The sequence below is a fragment of the Pteropus vampyrus genome, unplaced genomic scaffold, assembly GCF_000151845.1.
Source record: "Pteropus vampyrus isolate Shadow unplaced genomic scaffold, Pvam_2.0 Scaffold6, whole genome shotgun sequence".
Lineage (NCBI taxonomy): Eukaryota > Metazoa > Chordata > Mammalia > Chiroptera > Pteropodidae > Pteropus > Pteropus vampyrus.
Window position 1 is genome coordinate 7,002,719 of NW_011888787.1, and position 13,707 is coordinate 7,016,425.

The 13,707-nt window shown below is 36.6% G+C and overlaps 1 protein-coding gene across 1 annotated transcript in view; it reads right to left on the reverse strand.

The window, feature by feature from the left end:
* Nucleotides 1-2,762: 2,762 nt before the first annotated feature.
* The window catches only part of RAP1A (RAP1A, member of RAS oncogene family), a 53,494-nt gene continuing 42,549 nt past the window's right edge, over nucleotides 2,763-13,707 (reverse strand). The window contains exons 5-8 of the mRNA XM_011367238.2: nucleotides 12,606-12,746; nucleotides 10,894-11,037; nucleotides 6,160-6,275; nucleotides 2,763-3,452 (exon numbers count right to left, since the gene is read on the reverse strand). Of these exons, the coding sequence (XP_011365540.1) occupies nucleotides 6,189-6,275; nucleotides 10,894-11,037; nucleotides 12,606-12,746 (372 nt within the window). The 3' untranslated portion in view covers nucleotides 2,763-3,452; nucleotides 6,160-6,188. The remainder of the gene's footprint in view (nucleotides 3,453-6,159; nucleotides 6,276-10,893; nucleotides 11,038-12,605; nucleotides 12,747-13,707) is intronic.

Sequence of the window (13,707 nt, forward strand, 5' to 3'; positions counted from 1 at the left end):
AGATTATTTTACAAGTATTTTCCTCCTCCAACACCTGCCATGTCTTCACACTTCAGTTTAACCACACAGATACAATTTATAAGAGCATGTTTTATGACTGCTTACAAAGGAATATACTAAAGTAATCTTTATTTCTTTCTGCCTCTCAGTCCTGAGTGAAAATAAAAATCGGACACGTGAAATGACAAACATACGTGTACTTATGAAGACAATGGGGAACAAAATTTGAAATTGGGCAGGTCCAGAAAATAAAGAATGTTTATGTGTGGAGAAAAACAGCTCCAGATCAAGTAACATGTCTGAATAAAGTTGGTAATAAAATAAAGATCAGTATCTTTCCAAGGATTAACTTTTTCCAAGTACATTTTACCTGCAAAGCAGCACTGTCTCACTGAGGAGTGAATGGTGGCTGGTTTTGATGGCAGATCGAGGGGCCAGAGATTAGTCCAAAGTTGTAGGGGGAAGAGAGTGACGTGTCAACATCCATATTTCTCCACACATTCCTAAGGGAACCAACCCTGTGGCCGCAGCTCAATAAATTACAGTATTATTCATGTCTTTGATAAATTGCTTATATATATCTTCCCTCTCCAATTAGACTGCAAACTCTTGAGAGAAGGCCTTTATGCCTCTTTATGAAGCCTGCAGTGCTTATAGATGGCTTGAATATGTAATTCACTTACGGAAATGTTAACTGATACTGAAGCTCCCCCTGGTGGAGGGTAAAGTTATAGTTAGATTGCATTTACTGTTAATTTCTAAAACTAAATTGTTCAGGGGCACTAAGCCATTAAAGAGTGAGTGAGTGAGTGAGTGAGTGAGTGAGTGTGTGCGTGTGTGTGATGTTACCTAGAACTAGTCCCATCCTCACCCACTAAGGCATCTGTTTCACTTGTTTTCCTCTTGTATCCATAGCAGTGCCCATTTATCTTCGTTTTAGTGGGAAAAAAGCGAACTACCAACTGTAACATCAAGCCCCCTCTAAATTATGTGGTACTCATACAAATAAAGCCATTATACTTTAAATAACCACAAATACTAATATGTTGTTAGTTCTTGGGTATTTATCATACAAGATTCATATAATATTCTTGAGGACTTTTTGATTTTTCAGCTATAAAAATATATCTTCTTTTCAGGCACCATCTCCTCTGGAACCGAGACTAAGTAGTTCACACAGGGACAACACTAAAACACACCTATCTCCCTGCCTAACGGCGTCCCCTTCCGTCTAGTAATTTACAGCCCTGATTTCAGCGGGTCCCGCTTTGCATCCTGCTGTGTGTCACGGGCATTTATCCCAACTATACACGATGTGATAAAAGAATACACTGTACTCGTCCATCTTTCTCTACCATGTTCTAAAATAGAGGACACCAAGTTTATGCCACTAGTCAAGCACACTGGGACTTGGGGTTCTTATTTAATGATGTCTACATAATCTGGCAAATAACTATGCAATCTATATAACAGGTAATATTTAGAAATTTTTACTCATTTGTGAGATGTTTGTCTATGATTTTAAGTCCAAAGGAATGTTTGAGAGGTGAGTTTTAAAGCAAGAATGACTTTGGAGGACCTTTTATGCCGTGACATGGACAGACTGGCCCTAATGCTTCATTTTTTTTTTAATTTATTGCATTTATTAGATTTTTGGCCCCTCAATCCCAGACATATGTATAAGTGGATCAGTAGAAGGTAAAATATTACATAACTAAGTTTATTAGAAACTTGAAAGAATACAATTTCCAAATATTTTTTACAGAACTTTTAACATTTTCTCAAGTTGGTCAGAACTTACATTTGTAGTCTGAGTTTTAAATTTCAATTCCATAACTGATGGGCTGACCACATCCTGGAAAGTCTCAGTAGGGCATGAACGCTACTTCACACCTGGCTGCAACAAGACAGCATCTGGATCCCTGAGCGGTGATTTGGACTCTCCGGGGCTGGTCTCCTCCTCAACATTCAGGGACAAGGCACAGGGTTTCCTAAGCTTGTTTCTTTCCTTCTCCAGCACTTAACTGGCTAAGGAGCTGTTCTGCTCGACCTCTATGGAGAATAGGTAAGTCATATTACCCTAGGTCCATGTCCTACTTAAAAGCCCCATCTTTTGTAAAAATGGAAAAAGCCGGGAAGGAAAAGCACCACTAAATAGCCAGCTAACAATTCAAATTAGCAATTTTTTCCACACTATTACTACTATGCTATTTCATATATAGTCAAAGCAAAAGCAACGGGCAATCTTTATGTGCTTTTTCACTTTCAGATTTTCCACTTCTCAGATTCTTCAATCTATTATAAAGCAAATTTGAAAAATTTTACATAACATTTCATTGATGGATTTGTACCCACAAATTAACCATGGCAAAAGGATTCCCTTGATGAAATTACAAGCTGTGGAAGATTTGCAATAGTAAAAGTTAAACCCTGATACAGTATTAAACTTATCTTTTTACATATAAAAATAATACACGGTGGGATAGTTTATTCAAGAAGATACAATCTCTAAGATCAAGAGAGAATATATAAAACTATTCCATGTTGTCCGATGTATTTTACTGTAGAGGAGGAATAAATATCTCTAGAACAGAAAGTGCGAGGTCTGTTCCTACATCACTAGTTAGTTACTTAGGGGTTTAAAGCCACGAGTTCTGCAGGTCCCAGGCAGAGAGGAGCTACTTGTTGCATTTAAAACGATGTGGTCAATACAAAAGAAAGGCCTTAACTCTATAAAAAACAACAAAAACACACAAACCAAATGAAAATGTACTAAAATTTAATCATCCATAAAAGCTGTAATTTAATCTGACAGTAAAACACAAGAAGCAATATTAGAGTTGGTTTAGTATATTATATATTTAGCTTTGAAAGCCATAGAAATCAGTTATACCAGTTTTTTTCCTATAAAAGACCCATTTTTCCAAAGCATTATGCACAAACAATTTTAATTAGAATATAATGACAGAATGATATTTCATAATTTTTTAAATATAAAATGAAGTCAATGACTCAAAAAAGTTATCTGCTGCAATGAGTTTGAGGGGAAATTCCATAATCTATATCATTACAGATATAAAGTATAATGGTTCAACTTTTTAGTGCTTGACAGGGAGGAATCATGATAAAAAGGTCAATATGAAATCATTTGATTATAATAGCAATATCTAACATTTGAAATGCATCCATGCTCTTTTGTATAATCATATTAGAGTCAAGTATATTTATTTTTCACATCTGTTATAACTGCTATTGCGAAGGAGAAATACTATTGTCTTACTTTCCAAGAGATATACACTGAGCAATTTTTTCTCCAGGGAACTTGTGCAAACCAATATAAGATCTAAATTCTTCACATAATATATAAAACAGGAGAAGCCTCTTCAGATTTATTTTTGAAGTCTGGAATGCTGGCACTTTCCAATTAGGCAACAGTTCTTCATTCCTGTAATCTAGAACATTGAATGGACACAAATACATATTATATACATAGTTAATTTCTTGACGTTAGAAGACGAGAGTAAACAGGCAGAGATGTAACAATATAGAAAGAAACAATGATTTTGGCTGATTGAGAACTAAATCACACTAAACAGCTCCAGTTAATAGGGCTATTTTAAACTCCCTTTAAAAACGTTTAAAAAATAGTTTTATTGGTATTTCACAATATATCTGACAGTCTTGTCTTTAAAGAGGAAAATAATGATTATTTTATTTCTATCCCATTATCATCTTATTTGAAGAGTTCGTTTCTGCTAAGGAAACGGCACCTGCCTGCATCAACTTTCCATGGGAAATTTTTACCAAGCCACTTTATGATGGCACATATATCAGGATCACCACTTCCGGCACAGGTTAGGACAAGAGATGATCTGGAGAGAGCTGATCCCCACATTCAAAGGCATATGATTCAAAGTTACTCTTATTGCTCAACAGGAAAGGAAAAGAAAAGTTATAGGAAGAACTTCCTGAAAATGAATTTCTCTCCTAGGTTTTTAAAAATGGGACATATTAGAAAGAGATTAACATGTTTCAATACAATTTTGCCTAAAAGCTAAGACTAGGGAAGCTGCCTTCAAGGTTCACATACTCTTACTAACAACGTTTACAATTGCAGTTTAAATTTACCCCAAATCTCCGTTTTCCAGTGGGATCAACATGGCCCTTCAAGTCTGTAACTACAACAGAATGCTCTGCATGCAAAGTACTCTGTTAAGTGACCTAGCATCGAATGTTCAGAGAGAACTCAGGTGACTTATTAAGTAGATTGTAAGTTGAATTATATATCAGAACCTAAAAATTTATGTAACCAGGATGAAAGTCTTACTTCTAGATCTAGGCCAAGATCTCTATACTCTAAGGTCAAACTCACAATACACTGTAGCGTGTGTAAGAGGGAATTTTCACAATAGGCCAGGAGATGGCACCTCTTCCTTTAGACATAAATTTAATGGACGTTTTCTGAGACTTGGAAGAGGATCAGCAGCTAAGATAATGGATGGTATCAATAAGCCAGTCAACTATAAGAGTAAAGTTAATATTTTTCAGAACAGGAACTACAGTCCTCACTTTCCCTGTCTTTGCACCCTTACCAGAACAGACCCAAACACCAGCAACTGTATCAACAATCACTTTCAGGGCGCTGATGATGTACAATTATTAAATCGAGATTTCACTAAAAGCCTAAAGCCACCATTTGGCCAGAAGCTGTCTTTCCTGAATCCAATTCCCAGAGGCAATCCCATGCCCTTTCCCCCTCTCTACATTCTTTTAAAAAGGAGCATAACTACTCAGTTGTCTCCCTTGGGAGAGATTCATTCACACACCCAAGCAAGCACAAACTAGTTCGTTCGTGCTCTGGAAGAGGTGATCTCCTCAATAGGCCACGAGACGCAGCAAGAGTTAGTGCAGCCAGCTCTCACGTGGGGACACTGACTTCCCTCTCATGGGACCAGGTTCGCAAATCACATCATAAATCCACTGCATAAAAATACCCCTTTATGGTACTGTCTATACAGCTGATGAAGATAAATATATAGTTAAAGAAAAACAAATGATCCCATGGGGCCTGGTTTCTCACTTGAGGGGCAGCTTCAATGCTGCCACTAATGTCTTTCCAAAGGGTTCACATAATGAAAAATAAGCAGCACTTAAAGACAGCTACTACTTAGAAACCTCCAGACAAAACCACCACTCCTGAGAGCAAATGACCACTGAAACGACACTGTGCCAGCACCATTCACCCAGCGGAGTGACTCAGGTGGAAAAGACAGACGATACCGAATTTGAGCAGGATGTGGTACTCAGACTGCGGATAAATGTGTAAACTGGCACAAATACTTTGAAAACCATTTTAGCAGTATCAACTAAGGCTGTCCGTACACACATGGACAACCTGGTCGTTCGTAGATCTACACCAAAGAGAAATGCATGCACACGTGCACGGAGACCTGGGCAAGAACGTACACAGCAGAACTGCCCAGACTAGTTCCTGAAATGAACCCAAATGTACAGCAATAGCAGAATATATAAATATGTTGCTAGTATAGTCACACACTGAAAATGAACTACTGCTACACGCAACAAGGATAATTCTCAAAAACACACATTTTTGAGTAAAAGAAGCCAGACTTAATACATTACATGTTTTTGTTTATGTTAAGTTCAAAGAGAGGTAACATTAATCCATGTAGTTAGGAACTGGGGGTGGGGGTGGGGGGGCTGCCATCTGGGGAGCAAAGACTACTACTGACACATATGGGTGTGTCCACTGAAATAATTCATCAAACGTGCACTTAAGCCTTTTGTTTCAGAAGAACCACTGTTCCTCTTCAATTCAACATGAATTTGAGAGTGACCTTGGAAGGCGTTCTATTCATTAGTAGTGACTATTTTCTGAGTACCGATTCTGTACCAGGCACTGGGGACACAGTGGTGAGCAAAACAGACGTGGTCCTTGCCTCAGACAGCTTACGATCTCAAGGGGAGACAGAGAAATTACCCAACAGATGAACATACCCACAAGTCATATATCGCATTTACAAGTAATAGGGGCCTGGAAATACCCTCATGGGTGAAAAGGGAAGTGGTTACGGTTGGGGAAAGCCGAAAATAAAGTAAGAGGACAAAAAGGCATGAATTCTGTTTTTAGCATCTTACCTGGCTCAGAGCTGCTGCTTACTGCAGGTCTAAAGCAGCAGACATGACTTCTTTTTAGGCTTCTTCTTTTCCACTGGTGTTTTTCTATTTATCTGTCTGACCAGGTCATAAAATATCTAAATAAGAACAAGAAAGAAGAATTTATTCAACCAACATTTGAGGCCTTGTTCCATGAAACAATCTTAGGTAGGTTCTGCTAAATATTCTGCTCTTGGATCTGTATTTTGCTGCTTCATTTTAAAGGCAGGTTTCTCAGAAGCCCCAGCAGACTCTCAGTCAGGGTAAAGCAGGACTAACCTGTTGACACCGAGGGAAATACACTTGCTCTTAGATATTAATATCAAATTAAGAAAAAGAATTAGTGCAAAATAAAGTAGTGAAGTTATATCCTTCATGGACTCTTAGACATGTCAACACCTAATTATTAAGAGAACAGTTAACGCTCAACTGGAATATTCACATTTATTCTATTTAAAAAAAACTTCAAACTTACAGAAAAGTTGCAAGATAGCACCAAGACCTTGTGTATATTCTTTACCAAGATTCACCAGTTAGTAACATTTTATTTACCATGTGTACTTTTTCTCATCTCGCTCTCTACACACACACCCTCACACACTCCCCCCGCCCCCGCCCGCTCTTCGCTTTCTCAACCGTCTGAGAGTAGTCTGCATACCACAGGGCCCTTAATAATTGAGTGTGTATATTTCCTAAGAACAAGGACATTCTCTTACACAACCACATTACAGTTATCGCATTCAAGACATTTCACCACTGATACATTACTCTGCTCCATCTACAGTGCAAATTCCAATATTGTTGGTTATCCCAATAAATGTCCTTTATAGTAATTCCTGCCCCCACCCCCCGAAAGAGTGCATCCAAGATCACATATTGCATTTAATTTCCTGTCACTTTAATCTTCTAAAATCTGGAAGAGTACTTTGGCCTTTGCCTTTCATGACATTGTCATTTCTGAAAAATAATGGCTAGTAACTTTATAGAATTTCTCTCGATGTGGATTATCTGATGTTTCCACAGGATTACATTCGTGTTACACATTTTTGGCAAGAATAGGACAAAAGAGATTCCACTCAGCACATGATTTTTGCTTGTCCCTTTTTGGTGATGTTAATTTTGGTTAAAGTGAAAAACAGATAAGGTCTGTGACCCTTGATTTAAAGTGACAAATAATATGTCGATAAATCTTTTGGATTCACTTTGGATTAAAAAATGCAAGGTATCAAAGGTAAAAATACAATACTACTTATTTCACAGAAATGGATTACTTTAATTCTGATATGTCCATGTGTTTCACAGAGCTAAGTATGCCATAGCGTTGGAATATGAAGTACATCAGCTGAATTTGGTTCTTTGCTATGGAATGCGAACGCTCATTTACTAATGATCTGGAATAGAAACAAATTATGACAGAAGCTCCTTACTATTATTCATCTGTAATAACAGTGCTTTGTAGAAGTGTATCAAAATGTTTTAGTTTTTAGGGGCACTACCGGGACGAATGGCCAAACTGAACATGCACCGAACATGGACGGTGTCACTATCAATTTTCTCGATTTCAATAATTGTGTTGTGGTTGTGTAAGAGAATGTTCTTGATATACAGGTATATACACTAACATATTTAGAAGTAATATAGTGTGATATACATATATGTGACAAAATGGTAATGACTGATGAATGTAGATGATGGGTAAATAGAAATTTATTGTTTTTACATCTTTTCAGTAAGTTTTCAAAATAAAATATTTAAAAATGGATTGCTCTATATTTTAAGATGGACTCGGATAAAACTTCTATTTATGTTTTTAAATGGTCCTAAAATTAATATTCCAAACCCATAAAAGTGATTTATTTATATTTTCTTTCTGCTCCTTCTCTCCTCCTCCCCATTCCCATTTTCTATTTCTCTATTACATTAATTTTCTATTATCTTATTTCTAGGAAAGCTGAAAACACAGAATTTATGAATAAAATGGTAGTTTGTTTCACAACTCTGAAATCCAAATTGTTTTATAACTCTGAAGCCCTTCAAGAACTTAATATGCATAAGCCACAAACAAGCTCATTAGTTCCCTACCCTCAATGTATAAGCTATAAAATGAAAAATAATAAAAGGATAAACTAAAACAGTAAATAAATCAAAACCATACATTTCTTCATGCTAGCCAGTTTCAGGTGGTAACTGATTTTGTAGTATTACCCTTAATTTCTTTGGCAAACACTGCCCACCTCAGAGAAGCAGCTGGTTAGTGATGAGGGCCAGTTCAAGCTATAGTATTTGTTACATATGTTGAAAGGACCTCAGCCTAGTTTCTTCCTCATTTCTCTGAACTATAGAAAAATCTAAAGAGAACACAGAAGTTTCTTAATCCTTCTGCCATTCCTCAACTAGGACGTTTTGATTCCAATGATTATTCCTAGCAAAGAACAATTCTTGATTAAGACTGATGGCGATTCATTCTGGTATAGCTATGTATTACTTTCAGAACATAGCAAAAATGGTGTGGGTAAGAGTTTTAAAAATATATAGAGATAAATATAGATATATAGAAAATTAGAGAGCATTTAGTCAAGCAGTATGTCCATATATAATTTTAAATTTGAGTCCAAGAGTTGACTCTTGTGAAAGTATGATCCCTCTGTCTTTAGGCATTCAGAAATCACACAGTTGTTTACAAGGCTTTAGCTGTCAGAGGAAATATTAGCTATTAATGTAACTCTATAGTTAGATTATCAGGCTATAAACAAACATTAAAAAAAAAACTTGAAATATTACTCTCTCAAGAATTTCCAGCATGAAGTTTGTAATGTTTTCTAAGAGAGTACAGATTCTTAAATAGCTAATGCATTTCATTTTGTTTTGTTTTCCTATTTTTGTTTTATAAACTCTCATGTCAAGGACTGACTTTAACAACTGCTGTAAAAAAGGTAGCTCTGCCGCATTTGCAACCTCGATGCAGAGAGGGGTTTGGTAGTATGTAAGCTCCCACAGATACGTCAGGCTTAAATGGTAAGTAACTGTGCTCACTGGACCCTGGCCCAACTCAGCCCCAGCTAAGCCCCATTAACTTACTTGGTGAGTGGTACCAGTGAAGGTGACAGGGACAGCAAAGAACCAGATCCCTAAGGCCAATCATCCTACAGGTAGTAACTTGCATTACTGTTCTCCTAGCCAAGCTCATCCATCAATCCTAACGTTTTATTTCAAAGTTATCTTTCTTTTTTTCTTTTCTGGAAGGCTATACTAAAAATTAAAATTCTATGATCAGCCACATTTTTCAAAATAACATCTATAAAACTGTAATTCCACCACGAAGAAAGTTGAAGCTGGAAGCATATCATTTTTCCTTTTATTGACTTGGCAGCGACTAAGAAATAATTGCTGTTGAAGATCTCACTAGGATTTGTTCCCCACTGGGATGCAAACTTCTTCAGGGCAAGAACAGTGTGTGCCTGGATGACTATTACCCTGTGCCTAATACAATGACAGACACATAGGCATGCAATAAATATTTGCTGAATAAATCAAATTTACAAACATCTTATTTTTATGTATGTAAAAATTATGAAAATTGTTTTACCTAAAAAAGCAAGCTTTGATATTCTTACTTGTAAAACAGGATTTGCAGCAAGTTCACTTTTTTCCCCCTGCCAGATTGTTAAAGTAATTTGGTCATTTCAAAAATCAGGCAATAGTCTATAACCATAAGTCAAGTAAAAATGACTTATAAAACCAAAGGCCAGAGAGGAACAGCAAGCAAAAACACAGGACTCTGATAACCTAATCTACTCTTAGCTCTCATCTGTGTTTTAAGTGAGCTGAATTCTGATTGGTTACCTAGGATGCTACAAATGGCAAGCACACCAGCAAGTGCAGCTTTTGCACTATTGGAAAAAGAAAAGAAGCCTGCTCTGGTTTAAAAAAACAACAAACCTTATTTTAAAATCAACAAAAACAAAGGAAACCTCAAGGTTTTGCTTGGTTGGTGGTGGCAGTTGGGGAGTTCACTAATCTTTTAGGAATCCAGTGAACTCTGGCCCTTCACACCCAGGCAGGCAGCTTGCTTGTTAAGCATTCCTGTCCACAGCTATGTTCTCGAGATAGTGGAGTACTTAAGTCATGGACGAAAAAAGCCTTGTGCACCTGCTGTAACAGGCCTAAAAGACCAAGTGAATGTGAATTACAGTTCCATGTCCACACTCAGATTCCTCCCTTTAAGTCACGCACTACAGGGAAGCAGGACTCACAACGCCAAATTCTATGATGTCCATGAGGTAATATCTTTCTGTATAACAGAAACATAAGTTCATCATAACAACTACTTTGATTTTTGTATTTTCCTACTTGATTTTACAACCTATTTATACATATTTGCCTAGGTAATTGTTACAATACAAGAGTGATATGACAATTTTCATACATTGCTTTCTGGCATATCATTTAGAAGCTTGGCAGGACTTTAAACATAGTCTCTAACTTAAACTCCCCTCTTTGCCAATAAAGTAAATATAAGTGTCCTCACTAATAAGTGTCATCGAAGTAATTTTATGCAAGCAAAGGATTATAGTTTCTAAGAATTACTTAGTGCTTCCTATAAATTCATAGAATTGAGACTGTTTAAAAGAATAAATTTTTTTCTTAGTTTTTTGGCTGTTAAAAGAAAAAAACTAAAAAGGCGCTTGTCTGTGCTGCCTAGCAGCTGTAGGTTACCTCATTAACGTTGATCTTTGACTTTGCAGAAGATTCTAAAAAGGCACAGTTACACCACTGTCTTGCTAAATTCTGACCCTGTTCTTTGCCAACTACTCGCTCATCTTCCAGGTCACATTTATTGCCAACCAAAATCATCGGAACCTGTGGGGAAGGAAAACACATAAAATGAGTAATAACATACTTGTTACTTAGCAACTAACTGCCACCAATTGAAAAATGTATTGAAGACTATAAGCTTCGCCAAATGCTTAAAAAAGGGCTGTATGTGTGCTGAGGGGAAGAAAGTGGATAAGAGGGAAGAGACAGAAAAAACATGGAAGAGATCCTACCATGCTGATCTGCTAAATTATTTTAAGAATATAATCCCAAAATTCTCATGTGAGCTACTATTAATAACTGAATTACAAGTAGAAAAATCTGAAGGAGAAGGAATCTCCTGCAGCACAGATAAGAATGGCCTAACTGTGGGTTAAGTGCTTCATTTCATGGGCCCAACGAATGCCAAAAGTTAAAAGGCCTACATGGTAAGACCAACATGGGAATAGGCTCGACTTCTACATTTGACATCTAGCTGTGAGGAGGAAATAAAGCCACAAGGCAGCTTTATGTCTTCCCATATTTTCCATAACAGAAATGCTTGGCTATGTCCATCCACAAAACCCTACTTCCAATAAAATGGGTTGCTAACAAACTGTACAATGTTCTTAGTTCAAAGGTATCTAGAAAGCAAAGTCATTTGTGAGGTGATGGACACTATACAAAAGAAAGGATTTAAAGGACATGGTGGATACCTAAAATAGGCAATTGTCATGTGTTAGATGAAACACACTAGACACCTACAACTCCACCTTTTTTAGTTTATTATGCGGGATAAAGAGATTAACATTACCAGAGTTCAGTGATTTGCATGTAATTGCCTATGAAAACAGAACTCTCTTAGATAAATTAGTCATGGGAAGGAAGAGAACTATTCATTAGGTTACCGTTGGTCATGAGTCATATGGCATAAAGCCCTCCCCGCCTACAATACTACCCAAAGATAAGGTCCTGAGCAGGTGCATATGTTCCCATTAATAATGAGAGAGAACACACAAAAACAGAAAGGTACAAATGAAATTTTATATCTTAATTTATATAACTGAAAAGAAACTCTTTAGCTCAAAACTGGGGTGAACATGTAAAATATGTAATTCATCTTTGCGAAAAAGTACAAAAACAACAATGACGTTAGTCATCAAATAAGACAAAAATTCTGAAACAAAAATAAAATTAAAAAATATAAAAACCCGATTAAAATCTTTAAAATAATTTTAAAAACCTGTAAGTAAAAACTATACCAGTAGCACTTTAGAAATATGAGCAAATCATATGGTTCTTAATAACGTTCTCTGAACACCGTTTCTGACATAACTACCACCTCTCAACGTTTGACTTGAGTCCACTTCTTCTACCAAGAATTCTGACTCCTCTTCCTCTGCTACACTTATCACCCATAGATACAACGAACGCTTTATCATACATGTCCTCCTAACCATCTCAGCATGTAATCTGTAGGTAAATTTAGAAAGTTAATAATTTTTTTTGGTCACAGGAGCTCTTTTAGGCATGTGGTAGATACCCTCCAAATACTCTACTGACAGAGAAAAAAGACACCTTTTATTTGGCCATAGAAAGACGGCAGTATATCTTATAGAGAGAAAAATACTTACATCTTCTGTGTCTTTAACCCGTAAAATCTGTTCCCTCAGGTCCTGTAAGTCATTAAATGTGGACTGAGCTGTAATAGAATATACTAGTGCAAACCCTTGGCCATTCTTCATATACAAATCCCTCATCGCTGTAAATTGCTCCTATAATAAAAAATACGCAATTATAAACATGATTTCTTGAACATATATTGGAATAACTTAAATGAGAATAATCACAAGTGAGCTACTGAATTTTTTATTACATGCTATCATGACAATGAACACAAGACATGATCCGTGGTTTCTAGAAACTCTGAGATGAATGTTCCTGTTGCCTACTTATGTGACTCGCAACGATAACAATAAACTGGAATCAGGAGGGAAATCTTAACCATCTTAATTTGCTTTTATGTGATTTTGGAAACTTTAAATTCCTTTTTATATACAGATTCTAAGTAAATTATTTTGATGCTACTAAAGATGGCCTCCAAGGTAGTGCTGTTAGAAAAGAGAAGCCCAAGTATGGACTCTTCGAGGCTCTCCAACAGTAAGAGGCCGGAGAGATGAAGACGAATCTGGAAAGAAGACTTGGGCACAACCAATGACACAGGCAGAAAACCAAGCCTTTCGGGAAGCCGGATGAATAAAATTTTACAGAAGATAGTGATCAACTGAGTCAAAAGTTGCCGAAAAGTCATGGGAGTTGAGGATATATGCAGGGGATTGATTAAAAATGACAGACCATGGACTTAAAGCTGTGTGAAGAGGGGGTTGAGGATATGAAGGATAATTAAAGATATTAGGATAAACTGACTGCAGGGAAGTTGATGGCTATGAAAGGAAGTGAGCTGGAAAAATAAGAGGCGCTGAATGGAGAGTAGGATGCTTGAAGACGAGATCAAGGTTCTATTACAACTATTGGGGTAAGCAGGAGTAGCATCATCCTTACCTAAACACAAGAAGAAACCCAACACATAGGTGAACTCAACATAGAATTTAATAGTGATGTGTGGGCATTAAGTATATCATAGATGGTTTCGTGCACATAAAAAATTTAATAAGCCCTACATTTAGAGAATTTATTCCTAAACAGAATAGTTACTTTTACGTAGAGGAATTATTC